This window comes from Polypterus senegalus, chromosome 8 (assembly GCF_016835505.1).
Source record: "Polypterus senegalus isolate Bchr_013 chromosome 8, ASM1683550v1, whole genome shotgun sequence".
In the NCBI taxonomy this organism is placed as follows: Eukaryota; Metazoa; Chordata; class Cladistia; order Polypteriformes; family Polypteridae; genus Polypterus; species Polypterus senegalus.
In genome coordinates, this window is record NC_053161.1 from 87518845 (window position 1) to 87536531 (window position 17687).

A 17687-nucleotide genomic window follows, 5' to 3' on the forward strand; every position below is an offset into this window, starting at 1 on the left:
ACCAACACACACCTCCCACTGACTTACCTGTCACAGGGAGGACTCCCTGCTCCTCTGCAGGGAACAACGTGCCAGGGAGTTTGTCCGAGCTCTCGTCCTCTGCCCGACGTCCGGAGCCAAAGAAAAGACCCAGGTCAGCCTCGCTCTCCCTAGCGCTCGCTCTGCCATCACGCCACAAAAACACGTCCTCAGGCCTCCAACGGGTACTCTGCCCCTCGGCGTCTAGGAGGTAGGCAGACAAAAACACGGAAGGACATGCCTGGGGCCCATCACCCCGGGCCCATCACCTACCTCCTGCTGAAACCCGTGGTGCTGGTCAGCATGACAGCGTCTGGCAGCTGACCTCTGAGTCCGCCCGGACTTTCTCTTCCCCTTCAGCGTGGTTCTTATAGGAGCTGTCAGCGGCCTCCTGTCGCATGTGCACGCTTTGGTGTGTTGCCTCGGGGCGCGCTCTACGCAGTGGGCTGTGCGCTGTCTCCTGCTGCTGTGCTGGGTACACACTCTACTCGCTGTGCGGTGCGTGCTCTCATGCTGCTGTGCTGGGTGGTTACACAAATTAAAATGCAGGTCCTGGCCCAAAAGACGGACCGACCATCCTGCCGACTACGCCAGTGTAACGTAAGACACTATATTAGGCCAGACTCGGCACAGACTGTCACTTCTAGCTTGTAATCCTACCATATGCTCCATGTGTTGTACTCTTGTTACATATCAGTGATAGTTGAAATCATCAGACATGCTGCGCAAGGCAGTGTCCGATCTGAACTTTTCATGAAGTAGGCACCAATTCCAACATTTATTTAATGTGATAAAAAGAATCTAATTATTTAGAACTTGTCTGCCAACATAAATTAAAGAACAATAATATTTCTCATTACAATTGAGAAGGTATAGCATTTAATGTTCCTTTAAAGGATCCCTGTCTTATTTCAGTCCTAAAAGAATGAGTGCCTACATGCTGTAAAGTGCTCACCTTATTAGTATTATGTTTTTATAAACATTTCTGGTTGAAATAAATTTTTATATAACAAAAGCCATAAAGAGGCAGAGCCACTGGCTGACTCATTATACAAAGTGGGGTTTTAAGACTGGCACCATAAGAGTCAGAGATTTACTTTTTTCTGTACTTCAGCTAATGGAAAAAAAAGTTCAGTGGGCTGCCAATTCTAGTAAATAACCAGACCGCCTGAAGACAGCTGATTAAAGTCCTAAGTGAGGAATGTATTCTTTGTTTAGAAAGAGCAATTTTATAAGCAATTATGCACAAGGCTGCAATATTAATGCTGGCAGCAGTTTATACTAGTTGGTGTTGTGCTAGCACACTACCAGCCTAATATGGTGCTCATTTACTCAAGGAGGGGTTTCATCTTGTTGAAAAGAATGCAGTCTCTCTCTCTGCCTCTCTCTTTCTCTGTATCGGCATGCATTACAGAATGGTGTTGCAAAATTTTATTATACTTAGTTTTACCCTCACTAAACAAGAAAGTGCTTGACAATTAGGAAGTATAGTCACTTAATGGTAATCTTATGCTGCTAATGATGTAAAATTAAAATCTAGTTTGACCACCACTTAACTGTAGAAGTTCAAATGCAACATTAAGTTATACCATTATGGCAGTCAGCTCCATTAAAATATTTAAATTGTATATACATTTATCAGATGATCTTAAAGTTCATTGTGATCCTTACTGAAAAATGTTGGGAAGGATCATAATTAGTAATATCTCAGTTTCAGCACTCTTTCCAGAAGTGCTCAATGACAAAGAAGGAGATGGAAAGATAAAGAGAAAATGAGAGTACATACATGATAAAAGAAATAGAGGATGGGCTCTTCTATATTTGGAATATTATATCATTCTTCTTTGAGTTTCTCTCAGCCAGAGCTGATTCCAATTGTTCCAGTGCCGCAAAAGTAAGATGCAGCTCTACAATACTGTCACCACAAGAGGAAAAATCTTCTTCTTTAGCTGCTTCTGTTAGGGGTTGCCTCAGTGGATTATCTTTTTCCATATCTTCCTGTCCTTTGCATCTTGTTCTGTTACACCCAACATCTGCATGTCTTATCTCACCACATCCATAAACCTTCTCTTAGGCCTTCCTCTTTTGCTTTTGCCTGGCAACTCTATCCTTAACATCCTTCTTTCAATATACCCAGCATCTCTCCTCAACGCATGTCCAAATCAACACAATCTCATCTCTCTGAATTTGTCTCCCAACCGTCCACCTTGAGTTGACCCACTAATGTACTCATTTCTAATCCTGTCCATCCTCATCAAAACCAATGGAAATCTTAACATCTTTAACTCTAGCTCTGTCCCTTGCTTTCTGGTCAGTGCCACCATTTCCAGCTCATATAACATAGTTGTTCTCAATACTGTCCTGGAGACTTTCCCTTTCACTCTTGCTAACAACTGTCTGTCACAAATTACTTCTGACACTCTACCCATTCTACCTTGCCTGCACTCTCACTCAGAGCTGATCCCTGATTTAATTCCACCTTTCCGCTGAATGCATTGATCACTCCTACTGCAGACCTCACCATGGTCACACTTCCCTCGTACATATCCTGTACATCTCTTACATACTTCTCTGCCACTCCAGACTTCCTCATACAATACATGTGAGGTGCACTGTCAAATGCTTTCTCCGGGTCCACAAAGATGCAATGCAGCTCCTTCTGGCCTTCCTTATACTTCATCAACACCCTTAGAGCAAATATTGTGTTTGTGGTGCTCATTCCTGGCATGAAAGCATACTGCTGCTCACTAATCATCACCTCCCTTCTTAACCTAGTTTCCACTACTCTTTCCAATAACTTCATGCTGTGGCTCATTGATTTTATCCCCTGTAGTTACTACAGCTCTGCATATCTCCCTTATTCTTAAAAATCTGTGCCAGTACACTTCACCACTTCTCAGGCATCCTCTCACTTTCCACAATTCCATTAAACCATTAAATCTGGTTAAAAACTCCACTGCCATCTCTCCTGAACACCTCCATACTTCCACAGGTATATCATCTGGACCAACGGCCTTTCCATTCTTCATCCTCTTCATAGTTGTCTTACTTCCTCCTTGCTAATCTGTTGCACTTCCTGATTCACTATCGCTACATCATCCAATCTTCTCTATCTCACATTCTGTTCATTCATTAGCCTCTCAAAGTACAGTACTCTTTCCATCTGTTCAACACACTCTCCTCTCTTGTGAGTATGTTTCCATCTTTATCCCTTATCACCCTAACCTGCTGCACATCTTTCCCAGCTCGGTCCCTCTGTCTACCCAATCGGTACAGGTCATTTTCTCCCTCCTTAGTGTTTAACCTCTCATACAACTCATCATATGCTTTTTCTATAGCCTATACCACCTCTCTCTTCACTTTACACCTTATCTCCTTGTACTCTTGTCTACTTTCTAAATCTCTCCAACTATCCCAATTCTTCTTCGCCAAACTCATCCTCTGTATACTCTCATATACTTCCACATTCCACCACCAGGTTTCCTTTTCCTCATTCCTCTGTCCAGATGTCACACCTAGCACCCTTCTTGCTGTCACCCTTACTACTTCTGCTATATTTGCCCAGCTTTCTGGCAGCTCTTCACTGCCACCCAGTGTCTGCCTTGCCTCCTCCGTGAACTCAACCTTGCAGTCTTCTGTTTTCAAATTCTACCATTTGATCTTTGGCTCTGCCCTCACTCACCTCCCTATCCCCTCTGTTCACTTCACCAAAATCTCCATTGAAATCTGCTCCAATCACCACTTTCTGTGCCCTGTCCATCACTTCTTCCAACTCATTCCGGAAATCTTCTTTCTCATCCATTGCACACCCAACTTGCGGGGCATATGCCCTAACAACATTCGTCATCATACCTCCAATTTCCAGCTTCATAATCATCACTCTGTCTGACACGCTTTTCACCTCCAAAACACTCTTGACATACTGTTCCTTCAGAATAACTCCTACTCCATTTCTCCTCCCATCCACACCATGATAGAACAATTTGAATCCACCTCCGATCCACCTGGCCTTACTCCCCTTCCATTTAGTCTCTTGCACACACAATATATCAACCTTCCTTCTTTCCATCACATTAGCTAACTCTCTCCCCTTACCAGTCTTGGGCCAATAGTAGCCCAATTTCCACCAGCACCCTGTTGGCTAACAGTACCGGTGGCAGCTGTTGTTAACCAGGGCCTAAACCTATCCGGTATGAAAATCTTTATTGTTGTCCACATATTGATCTGGCAAAAGTTTACAGATGCCCCTCCTGATGTAATCCTCCCCATTTATCTGGGCTTGAGACCAGCACAGAGAAACACACTGCTTTGTGCATCTCCTGTGGCTGGGTTACGAGAGGAAAAATGGCTGGATGATATAGCAGTGTATTTACTTAACTACTTATAATTCTTAGAAAGTGAATGTAAATTTTTAGTTATAAAGCAAAATGTTTTTATAAATGTAGGATAATCACTGCAAACATGCTCTTGTTCTCAAATTTAGTGTCCTTGATATTAAACCATGTTCTCTCCTTTTACAATTTTAATTCATGTTTATGTACTGTATGTGCATATTATTATTATTATTATTATTATTCAAAGTATTTTTGGGGATAGTCCTGTTGCTACTGCCTATACCAGGCCTAGGCCAAGATATTGGGAAATTTTATGTGGTGTGCATACATATATATTATTAATTTTTTTTAGTAATTTATGGTTACTATATACTATATGTAGAGTCCATTACAAGAACAGAACCATTCCAAAGCATTGTTGACCAGTTAATAGTAGAAAATTACTATACATTTTATATGATGATTAATATTATGCCCTATGGTAACATTAGTAGCTCAGAAGATATCAAATTGATGCTGTTTTTCCAAATGTTCACTTTTTGTCAAATTATGTATATTGATTGCTATAGGTTTACAGTTTACACTTGTAGGTTTATATCTCTGTAAAGAAATCCTGTGTTTTTATATCTTGACTTTTGGACGACTATCTCTATGTTCCACACATAGGTACTATAGTGAATTACTGTTACTAGCTTTTACCAAAATAAAGAAAAAATGTTCTTTGCATTTCCATTGCATTGAACAATTCCTCAGATATGCAAATGAAGATGCAGGATTGTTCCTCATAAAAAACAGCAAAAAAAAACAAACCTTCAGATGGATTTTCTTTTTTACATGAATGCTGCTAGAATAGAATGTTCTTTGACTGTTACTTGATGTATAATTGTTTGATAATTGTATAAAATTTTATGGTATCTGCTATGAAGGATTGAGTGACTAGGAAGCTAGTTATGATTTATACAGCTTGTACATACAGTGACATGCACTCTGAGTTGTGGTGATAAGTGGGAGTTGACCTCATCTTGGCATCTTCCAGTTTGGCCACACTCCCTACATATTAGGGAGGGTGAGAATTTGTTTAGCTGTTCAGATGACTAGGACTGTCTTTTAAGAAAAGAGATTGACAGTGCAGTCAAGATACCATGTTCCTTGAAGAATACCATACGATTTTTTTGAGAGAAATGAGAGTCAGGATCTCAATTTAACATTTGATCAATAAGATATTACATCCTCTAGCTGTACATTCCTTGCCACCGTGTTACAACATTGAGATTGACTATCCTACTAAAGTAACCAGGACCTCATTAGAAGAAAGCAATCATGGGCCATTCCCTTTCCTCTAAAAATGCAAAGTAGAGAGTCATCAGCATTATTATGGCTAAAAAAGAGGAAGAACTGTGGACAATTTAGACAGCATTCCCGTTTCACCAACATTACTACCAACCGCCAAAAAAGCTTTTCTTCTGTCAATCTAATGCAAGTAATTCTTATCCTGCTTCATGTTTCATGACAATAAGTTATGATCCCAAGAAATGTAACTTTGAACAGATTGATGGATACAATCATCTTTGACAAGATGTTCCTAATCCACTTGCCCTGTGTCTAGAAGAATCATATTATAAGTAGAGTAAAAAAGCTTTCCAGCTTTGCAGTTCAGTGATGTAATAGCTTCTTTAAAGACCCTAGCCTAAGTTTTATTTTATAAGGTTCAAAGATGTGCCATCAGGTGTAATTGTTGAAGTAATCATAACAAATATGTAGCAGACTTTGCTTCATTTATTGAAGAGTCCATCTGCCATCAAGATGCCAAGTAATAACAAAAAATAAGCATCAGTCATAATTTTTATGAAAATACTAACACTACATTTATAAACTTTCACAGACTTTTAATATGGATGATGGATGGTTTCAAATTTAGATTTGGTATTGAAGAAGGTCTATAACTAATAAATAAGAAATTTGTAGACATGTAATATGTAAAAAGGCTGCATAAGTTGTTTCTTTTGTAAATAATACATTTTCTTCATGTTTTAGTTATACAGTATACATTACCATAGAAGATTTACAGTGCCATGATTTTTAACAGAGAACCTGGACTGTTCTCAATGCTTCATTAGGAATGTCTAATAATTAGCACAGCTTTTTTGGTGATGTATGGTTATGTAACGTAGCTTTTAACATTACAGAAGTTTTATAGGATATATTTTTTAAGGATATATTTTTTGTAATGTGGTTAAAATGTTAATTATATTAATCGATTTAATTAACTGATCGGAGAGCGTAGTGCTATCACCTCATAGCTTGTTTACATGTACTGTCCACATTAATGCCTATCCAGCCATGTTCCATAGTCCAAATACATAAAAGATGGCTATTTAGCCTTGTTTAGACCAAGCGGAGATGAACCTACGAACAAGATGAATATTGACAGGTGATCAGATTATAATGAGCTCCATGACTAATACTGGCAAGAGAGACAAACTTCCTTGCTCTGAACATTGGCTTCTTTGTCATTATCTCACAAATTAACAACCTAGTCTCTAGATGTGAAGATGTTCACCAATATTGTGCATAGTGTCAGTTTCATAACACCCATGAACACAATGTTGTTGTGCACCATGGAGCTGCACTGGTCAGGGGTTTGTAATCTGACTGGCTGTTTAACAGCATAGCTGAAATATGACAGCAACCTGCTCCTCATTCTCTCATACCTCATCGAAGCATTCCAATGGCTGCGCACCAGGGTTGAAGTGTGCTTCTTCAATGCATTCCTAACCTTATCTTATTTTTTACAGCAAATATATGAATAATTCCATATCTCCTGGAGTCATGAATCAATAACATAGCTGGAATTCTTTTCAAACACAAATATTTTTACAGTGTTCCATAAAGCTCAGTTTAATAACAAGGAACATTATGTGGATGGTTCTCTCTCCATATGTTAGAACAGCTTGTTTAAATACTGCATGTTTATAATACTTGGACCTACATTGGAACATTTTCTTTAACCTTTCTTCACTTAGATTTCATAGTTATTTACTTCACTGGGGAGTGCAATGTAGGTTTAAGGCATTAATTTCCTTTTATGTAGGATTGTTACCCTGGTTTCCTATAGGAACTTCATTTAGGATTTAGTAGCTATGAACTTGTACCTTTCTAGTTAATGGGGATGAGCTCTTACTTTTATAGAAATCATCATGTTAAATCATCCAGTTTGTCACTTAAGGCAATTGGCATTTTTACTCTTCATATAACGACTTTCATAAGTTTCTGAAAATGTTCAATACAAAAATTCTGAAATGAAGGTGCACTTTCCTATAAGAAATAAAAAAATCAGAATGGAGTAAGTTTCAGTGAGTTGTAATTTATTTGCAGTTTTTGAATTTAACCAAAAAGCTCCCTAAATGGCACAGAAAGTGGTGGTAATCACTGATATCGTATAAAGTACTGTGATCTAGCAGCTTAGAAGATAAAAGCTAGAAGGCCAATAACTATAAGTAGTGTGACTCTCCATGCTTCTTCCACTTTTTTATTTTAATCAAAGCTACTGTTGTGCTGCTGCCCTGACATCTCTTTGTCTGACTTTCTCACCTTGCCTGCAAATATGAGTTATCACTGGTTTGCAAGGGAAGCTTGCAGTTGATTAATTGTTATCTGCTATACAAGCATTTTAAACATCATGGTGGCAACCTGCCATGTGACAAGTGATGTTGTGCTACACTCAGTTGACATCCTGGCAGTGAGCCTCAAACATGGCTCCAGCCCATGACCACACAGTCTAAAATGTATTCATCCAAAAATTGTTTTCTGCCTATTGAAAAAGGCAGTACTGTATTTCCTCTATCGCACTATTAAAAAATATATTTATGTATTGTAAATAAATTGAAAAATGCATGTTTGCTTGGCCTTTTAAAGTATTCATGCTAAAATTAAATAATGTTCATGGTTGTGTTGTTCTTTTCATTTTATTTAATGTAGTATTTGTAAATAGCAGATAACTTCTCTATGCTATTCCTAAGCAATACCAGTTACAGCAATCCAACTTAAGTTATTAATAGTTACAAATCAGTGGAAAAGGCAGCTGTTCAAAGCAGAAAACAAGTAGTAAACATTTAACACAAGTAAAAGTTGTTTTTAGGGCAGTCTGATCTAAAACTATTAGAAGTAAGGAGGCTACTGTTGAATTAAAATCTGGAGAAGCCCAGGAATGACGTGAGCAAATAAATGGGTTATGCTAGGAGCAATCAGCATAGCTTTAACAATTACTCAGAGAATTAATAGAGAAGTCATTAAGTAGGATTTTACAGCTTGGAGATGGTGTAAGTGTAATAGAAATGAGGGTTGTCTAGTGTGATTTTTTAGAAACTGTAAAAAAGAATGTAGGAACACAGTGTTTCCCCATCAAATAGTGTTATATACTGCATACGATGAAGTTTAGTTGATTGATTGACTTTTTAAAATAATAAAACATATATCAGATAATGTACTGGTTTATTTTAAAAGATAAAATTTCTAATCTCCAAGAAGTGGTGTCAAGTAGGACATGCTATTTTTTAGTGGTATTCCGTTTTAAACAGAGATGTACATGGGTTAAATGGTTCAATTCCTGGTTGACATAATTCAGCATGAATCTACTGTACATTTTTACGTCTTTTCTTCTTTTAAAATATAATTTCTTGTTTTCAAGGTTGAGTGAGAGGTTTGTGCTTGTTCCTTAGGTGCTGCCTCTAATAACATATCAATCTTTTGAAAACAGTACATAATTGCAAGAACACTACAATACTGCAGTTTACTGGTGTTATTATGTGCCCTTTTCAGAATTTGGGCTGAGTGAAGGGAAGAAAACTTACAGAACTAAAATACAAAACAATTTCACACAGAATAACATGAAAGATGTTGGCAATAGACTGGGTATAATTCCTGGACCCAAGCAATCCAGAGTTCAGGTGCTAGAAGGGAATGTGGACAAAGCTAATATCTTGAAGTAACATTTTAACAGATTGTCCCTCTCACTACCACCTTCTTCCAATGGACAGTCTATTCCTAGTACATCAACAATTCTTAACACTTCAGCTGGTAGGGCCAGTGATGAGTCCATCTCTATCAGTATGGACTGTGCATAACTGATGGACAATTGAGGAGACAACAGAGCTACACACATGAAAAGCCACATGGCTGGAATTAGTCCTCGAGTTTTTAAGACCACAAGGAATAGTATTGTCATCTTTTCAGCTCACCAGGTCATGTCACTTGCAGATGTTCTCTAATGATTCTGCACTAATGGGCATACTGACAAGAGGGATGAAAGAGGAATAAAAAAATGTTTCTTGGTGCAAAAAAAAAATGTCTACAACTCGAACTCAACAAAATCAAGGAAGTTATTGATGTTAATTGCAACAAACAGTGAAAGTGGTATACGCTACAAGTAGTTAGAGGCTCATATCAATGACAGACCGAACTAGTCTAGTATCCTAGAAGAAAGGGAAGTGAAGATTATTTTTTTCTTATGAGACTACACACTTTTAATGTGGATAGTGACATCCTTTATGTGTCCTACAACTCTGTGATGGCCAGTGCAATTTTCTATGCAGTGGAGTGCTGGGTTGATTGCATCACTTCAAGAGAGGCCCACCAAATCAACAAGCTAATAAAAAAGGCATACATAGTTATGGGATGCACTCTGGACCCCCTCGAGGTAGTGGTAAAGGAGAGAATGAAAACCAAACTGAGAGCCATTCCGAACAATGCTGCACATTCTCCCTCTGACACACTAACACCCAGTACTTTCAATTAATACCAATTATTAATAACAGTCAGCAAATACCAGAAAAAACTTCACTATGAAAATAATTCCTTTCATTGTTTTTTAATTACATAAAGATAGAAAAATGAATTAAACCTAACCACTTTATAATGTACACATTATCAATGTAAAAAACAAAGGACACTTCCTACAGTTCACTCACCATCATTAACACTTCTTCTTCTTCTTTCGGCTGCTCCTGTTAGGGGTTGCCACAGCGGATCATCTTCTTCCATATCTTTCTGTCCTCTGCATCTTGTTCTGTTACACCCATCACCTGCATGTTCTCTCTCACCACATCCATAAACCTCCTCTTAGGCCTTCCTCTTTTCTTTTTGCCTGGCAGCTCTATCCTTAATATCCTTCTCCCAATATACTCATCATTTCTCCTCTGCACATGTCCAAACTAACGCAATCTCACCTTTCTGACTTTGTCTCCCAACCGTCCAACCTGAGCTGACCCTCTAATGTCCTCATTTCTAATCCTGCCCATCCTCATCACACCCAATACAAATCTTAGCATCCATAACTCTGCCACCTCCAGCTCTGTCACCTGCTTTCCGGTCAGTGCTACCGTCTCCAACCCATATAACAAAGCTGATCTCACTACTTTCCTGCAGACATTCCCTTTCACTCTTGCTGATAATGGTCTGTCACAAATTACTCCTGACACTCTTCTCCACCCACTCCACCATGCCTGCACTCTCTTCTTCACCTCTCTTCCACAATCCCCATTACTCTGTACTGTTGATCCAAGTATTTAAACTCATCCACCTTCACCAACTCTACTCCCTGCATCCTCATCATTCCACTGACCTCCCTCTCATTTACACACATGTAGTCTGTCTTGTTCCTACTGACCTTCATTCCTCTCCTCTCCAGAGCATATCTCCACATCTCCAGGGTCTCTTCAACCTGCTCCCTACTATCACTACAGATCACAATGTCATCAGCAAACATCATAGTCCATGGGGACTCCTGTCAAATCTCATCTGTCAACCTGTCCATCACCATTGCAAATAAGAAAGGGCTCAGAGCTGATTCTTGATGTAAGCCCATCATTATAAGCGGTCACAATGCCTATAATTTAAAAAACACTGTAGGCATAGTGAACATATCTGAGCTTTGCTACTTTTGATAACTAACCAAATTACTAAACTAGACATACATTAACAAATGAACAAAACAGCATTACCAAGAAAGATTGCTGTAAAATATCATATTTATTTCCATAAAAAGAAAAGTCTAATTGGGGTAGCAGCAGATAAGGATAAAATCTAAAGAACATAGCTAGAACTTTGAAAGTTTTAATACAAATATTGTATGTTTAGAAAGAAAATCATAATTCAAGATGAAACAGTCATTAGGCATAAAGAATATACTAAACTCTGTAAGCTAATACAGTGGTTTCCAAACTCATCCAGGGGACCTCTTGTGGCTGCAGGTTTTTGCTCCCACCAGATTCAAAATCAGTGGTAATAACTGATCTCATTTAATTAGCTGGTCCTTTTTTCTCTTCACTTCAGAAAAGCAGAACAGTATGATTTTTACATTTAAAAAACATTTAGAAAATGTTCTTTAGCTTTAAATACTTAACTCACTTGTTGTCTTCTTATTAATTTTCCCTTTTTCTGTGTAATATGCTTCCTTCATTGTATCCTAATAATGACAAACAGAGCAGACACCCAGGCAAACAACACTGAATGATGAAAGGCTGCAACATGTTCAGCATCAGACCCACTAATTAGTAAATAATGGATTAAATAACCAGAACATCTAGACTAGTACAATTTAAAATCAGCATGAAAATATTGTTAAAAAGTAAAAAAAATATATATATATCCCAATATAAACTTAGTTTTGTAATTTTTACATTGACCCCATAACACAGAAATTGGCAAGTAGCAGTTAATTAAGTTAGGTGTTGGTTAGAACAGAGTCTACGAACCACTGGCCTAGTATATTCATCAATCAAGGATACAACTGTTAACATAAGAGGGGACCTCTGAGCATCACTTCACTTTAGCTCTTGTGTTATTTAATTGATTTGCACATCTCACCCATGTAATTTGCAGCTTCTTTCTCAGAAGTAGGAATGTACAGACACAAAGTGTTTGATGTTTCTGTATGGATTAGTCTGTCTACATAACCTCTTATTTAATTTCTGGGAAACATGTTTAATTAGTGGATAATTGCCATCAGCAGAAAATTGGAACATAGCGCATTATCCATTTGTGTGTAATTGAGCAAATTTAAAACCATCAAGTAATTTTTATGGAAAAGGGAGGAAAACTATATAACATAAAGAGTAACTAAATGAACATTGCACTACACAGTAAGTATAGAAGTGGCAGATTTAAAACTGCAAAGTCAGTTCTGTTATACAGCAGTGGTCTTTTCATCTGAACCAGGCTTTTAGGTGCTTTCTTGCTGTTTTCAATGACATATTTGTTTATTATCCTTTATATTTCCCTTTGACATACTGGATTATCCTTTTCTTGTGGAAGACGTTTTACATAACTTTCTTTCTTTCATTGAAGTGATGCAGGGCCTATTTTAAGACAAATATCCAAGTAATGAACATCATTATTCTATTTGAATAAGCAGGTAATGCCTTTAAAAGCTCATTTAATCCTGCTGCAGGTATCTTGCTTTGACCACTCTTGTGGTCGTTTCCATATAATTTAACTGTAATAAATACCAAAACTGTAATAAAAATATTTCCCTTTTTTATATGCTTTTTCAGTTAAATGAAAAACAATTGCTAATGTTATTTTAATTTTTACTATGTGTGAGAGTCCCTTTGTTCTAAAGAGCAAACTTAGCACCCAAGTTACTGGGGCACCAATAGTGATTTTAAGTCATCATGCCTAACATAATGCAATTTCAATTGAAATTCTTAATTATTGGCTTTTTTAAAACAAAGCAAATGTTGCACCTGCTCCTTTCAGAGAAAATTCAGCCCTGAAATTCTTTCAATTTACTGTACAGCTGTTTATATATTTGTACAGGTGGAGAAGAGCCAAGGCCAGTAAGGTCACACAGTAGGTGTACACAGGGATTTGTACTCTCAGCCAGCTTCATAATCATTAGGTCACACAGTCTTATTGCTTGCCTAAAGATGTAGTAAATATTTCACTTGTTTACAAGAAGTTCAGCAAATGTTAATAAAACAATTGCCTGTTTTGCCCTAGTACTGTAGATTGAAATTTCTGGCACCTTACAACTCCACAAACCATGCTGTACCTGGTCACTTTGAGTGTTTTGTTTGTCCATTCTACTTGTCCCTGTGACTCTTCTCTTGTTCATCACACCCAAAGACGTGTTCATTGAATAAAATGGTGACTTTCCATTATCTAGAATAACAGACTGATCCATGTGCACCATGGGATGGACTGGGCATTCTCTAAAGAAATGAGTTTTGCTTTTTGAATGAGAAAGTACACACATATGATCAATCAGTTGGAACTGTCATAAAATATATATCAGTTGGGGTTCAAATATGAAATCTACCCCCCGGGCTAAACCTCTTTAGTTTGAACATCATACTGGTCTTTTCTAGCAATATTTCTAGTATCCTTTTCTTTTTTTACAGTTAGATCACTAACTACTGTACATTACTGAGTTTAGAAAGGTTGTTCTATGCTGATTAGGAATGGGGACTGAAGTGGAATTCTGATTTTTTTTTTAATGTGTTTAGTACTTTAGGTATAATGACAGAACCTATGTGTAATGATCCAGAAATAAACTTTATTTCTGTAGTATAAGAACACTTGACGTGTTACCCATTTACAGACATTCATTAATATTTTGATCACATTCTTTTTTCTTTCTACAGGTGGATTTTGAAGATGTGATTGCAGAACCTGAAGGTACCCACAGTTTTGATGGCATCTGGAAGGCGAGTTTTACCACCTTCACTGTTTCCAAATATTGGTGCTACCGCCTGCTCACAATACTCGTTGGGATCCCTTTGGCTCTGGTGTGGGGAATATACTTTGCCATCCTGTCCTTCATCCACATATGGGTGGTGGTACCATGTGTGAAGAGCTACCTGATTGATATTCAGTGCATTAGCAGAGTTTACTCCATTTGCATCCACACATTCTGCGACCCTTTCTTTGAAGCCATGGGGAAGGTATTCAGCAGCATCCGTGTCGCCATGAACAAGCAAGTGTAATGAGTCCCTATCCATCCTTGAAGTGGAAAGGACAAGGGCACACTTACCAGCCAACCGGGATTTGAGGATGCAACAAGCTCACTATGGCTTTCCAGTGAGAATTAAATGAACAATGGCACCTGAAATTGGAAAAAAAATAGCTTAATCAGATTGTATTATGTCGTTTATTACTGCCGACCTGTGTTCTCCTGGGCAGTCTGCACTGTGAGACTGTGCTCAGTTTTTATTCACTCATTCCGTCATTTTACAATGTGCAAAAAGCTGTTTGTTGTTTAATAGTTGTTATATCTGACCAAAAATTTTAAAAAATGCTACGTTCACTTTGATAGCTTACTCGTGAGAGTCATTTTGCTGCTGTTAGCAAAAAATTATGTCATGGCAGACTGGCAGCTTTGAGCAGAATGTTCTTCTACCTGTGTTGTGTTGCCAGCTCTGCCGCAAGCTTTTATATCTATTCATTACTGAGTTAGCATGTGCCCCTTTCAGGATTGTTTAAAATCTGTTATGCTGTAAAACTTATATGTGTTACAGATTTATGAAAATGTCTGAAGATATGTGCACAAGTCCTCCAATGATGGTTAAAACACATCTGTGACCTAGTAGAGAAAAATAGGAAATATCAAGCTATAGTAAATAGCTAACATTTATCTAACCCTCCTGTATTTCACTGGTAGCTGTAGTTTACTTTTTAACTATAACACTACTAAAACATACAGTATATAACAAATATGTGCATATATATATATATATATATATATATATATATATATATATATATATATGCCAATATATATATATATATATATATATATATATAGGGTGGCACGGTGGTACAGTGATGAGTACTGCTCCTGAGCTTTGGTTTGAATTTTGGCCTATTCACTACCTATTTAGAGTTTGCAGGTTCTCCCTGTAAGGATTTGGAATGGTTAGGGTTAGGGTTAGGGTTAATTGGGGACTCTAAACTGACCATTGTCAATGACTGTAGAAGTGCATGTGACTGTGTTCTGTAATGGACTTATGTCCCACCCCAGGGCTGGTTCCTGCTTTAGGCCTTCCTGGCTCTGTTAGAAGACACTCAGGCTTTCCCCGATTGTCTAACGGGAGTACTGAAAATGAATGCACAAATAAATATCTAGTGACAGATTGTCCTTATGGCAATGCTAGGTAGGACATGACATACTTTATTTAAAACAATATCAAGCGAACAGCATTTTCAACGGGTGATTCATGTGTGCACGTAATAAAAAGCACAGATAGTAAAGAAAGAAATGAGTACTGCTTACCTCTAGCTATATGAATAAAATCTGCCTGGTATGCTGAGTAGGTTGACAATGATAAATGTCTTTAAATGAACTTTCTCAAATTAACTCATATCCAGGAACTGTACATCCATTACTCTTCTGTAGACCAAATCCAAGTGTGCCTGTTTTCACTGTCTTTGTTTGGGATCACTTGGTTTTGTGTCCTCAAATAATAGGTTATTCTAAAATGTCATCCCTTCAGTTCCACTTATCTTTCACTTTTAAACACTTAGGGACATAACAGAGCCCCTTAGTATCCATCCTGTGCCCATAAGGACAGAAATACCAAAGAAGCTCCTACGTGATTTTATCTGCGTGCATCCATTAACTCAGGACTCCCTCATTAAACCCTTGATGGGTCTTAACATATTATTTGTCTAACTCTCCACAACGGAGATGCTCATACTGGATTTTGGAATGTTCTCCTTTCAAAAGAGAAGCTTTTCATCTATTACTGGTGACATCTGTACCACTAACCAAACTCCTTCCCTCTTGTTGTTCTCTCTGTACCTTTTTCTCAGTGAGACTGTCTTTCAGCAAGTGACACAAGCCTTATATATTTACTACTTAACCTGTAAAACAGTTATCGTTTCTCACAGAAAACCTTTATTTGGTAACTCACAAGGCCTGTTACATATTATCCAGTTTAGAAATTGGACTCCTGCTTGGTCCAATGACAAGAACGTGCCACAACATTAATTCTCTGGTTCTCTCTTGAAGGATTGCACTCTACTGTAAATGAATCTGTAAACTGAATGCAAACTTTAAGATATCTTGTCAGTGACTGCAGATGATCATAAAAACTAACATATAGTTGGACATTAGTGAAAATAAAAATGTGTGAACAGGCCGGGTGGACTTGAAAGTGCACCCTTAGAGTCACAAAGACTCCAAGTCCAAGAACATCATCTGATAGTGTTTAATGGTGGTGCCAGTAAAGATGAGCATACATTTACATTAAGTAAACTGTTGAACCGATACCTATATATGCATATAGAATATAGCTTAATCTTTTGTAATATCTTATTCTAAAAAATAAAACTTTACACTCATCACTAATTCATAGTTTTGAATAAATCTGAGTAATGGGTGAAATGGCAATCTTGAAATATAACCTATAGCTTACAGTGCTTGAACCAATGCACCATTTATATAAAAAATCAATATTTTTGATATCTAATAAACATTTCTTTCTTCCTGCTTTTACTGTAAAACTTTTATAAAGCTGAGCACAATAAAATAAAAAAAATATTGTAAGACATGTTTTTGTAGTGTTTGGTTTCTGTTGTTGTTGTTATTCTGTTGTTAACTTCTTTCACAAAACTAAAGGAACAAATTGTACAAATTGTAACACTCATATGCAAATTTAACACCATTTGATTGAAAGACACCCCAGGGATCGAGTGATAATAGGAGTTCTGAAGTATATAAGCAGTTATTTTATAATGTTTTGTTAGTAAGACTCAGCCTTTTGTATGATCTTCAGCTCTTTGTGTTTATTTTAATATGTTTATTCAATAATTCCACTTATAACATACTGATATTGTGAAAACTGTTAATTGTAGAAGAGGTTATGGTGTTAAGCAAAAGGAAGTGGCATGGCACTGGAGTGCGGAGAACTGCACACCACAGATAATCTGGTGACTATACAAATGTGGCTAGTGGCTTACTGTATAACCAACAGACTAATTACTCAGCATTAACTCAGTTAACGGAGATCAATATGCAGACAATTTAACTATTCTGCAAGGATGTGACATTCCAGATGAAACAGAAGAGTGCATTCCAAATAGACAACAACAAACTGTTTTTGGCACATGAGTGTTGAGGAAAAACAGGCCCCTTAATACATAAATGAAATAAAATGTCTGTCGACTTCTACGTTGTCGATATTTGTGGACCTCTACTGCTAGTCTTGTTTGACATCAGATTCCCTTTAAAGGTGTTATTTACGGAATGTCTATCCCAGTCACAGATCCAATTATGCGATTGTTTTCACAAAAATGTAACTATTTTCTGGATAGTGGTCTGCCTTTGATTTTATTGCA

At 37.5% G+C, this 17687-nt stretch overlaps 1 protein-coding gene across 2 annotated transcripts in view; it reads left to right on the forward strand.

The window, feature by feature from the left end:
• cav1 (caveolin 1) overlaps window positions 1–16660 on the forward strand; it is a 30593-nt gene extending 13933 nt beyond the window's left edge. Inside the window, exon 3 of one of the 2 annotated variants that reach the window (XM_039761384.1) lies at window positions 13994–16660. In XM_039761384.1, coding sequence (XP_039617318.1) covers window positions 13994–14335 — 342 coding nt within the window. In that variant the 3' untranslated portion in view covers window positions 14336–16660. The remainder of the gene's footprint in view (window positions 1–13993) is intronic. The other variant, XM_039761385.1, reaches the window with a different exon arrangement.
• The last annotated feature ends 1027 nt before the right edge of the window (window positions 16661–17687 follow it).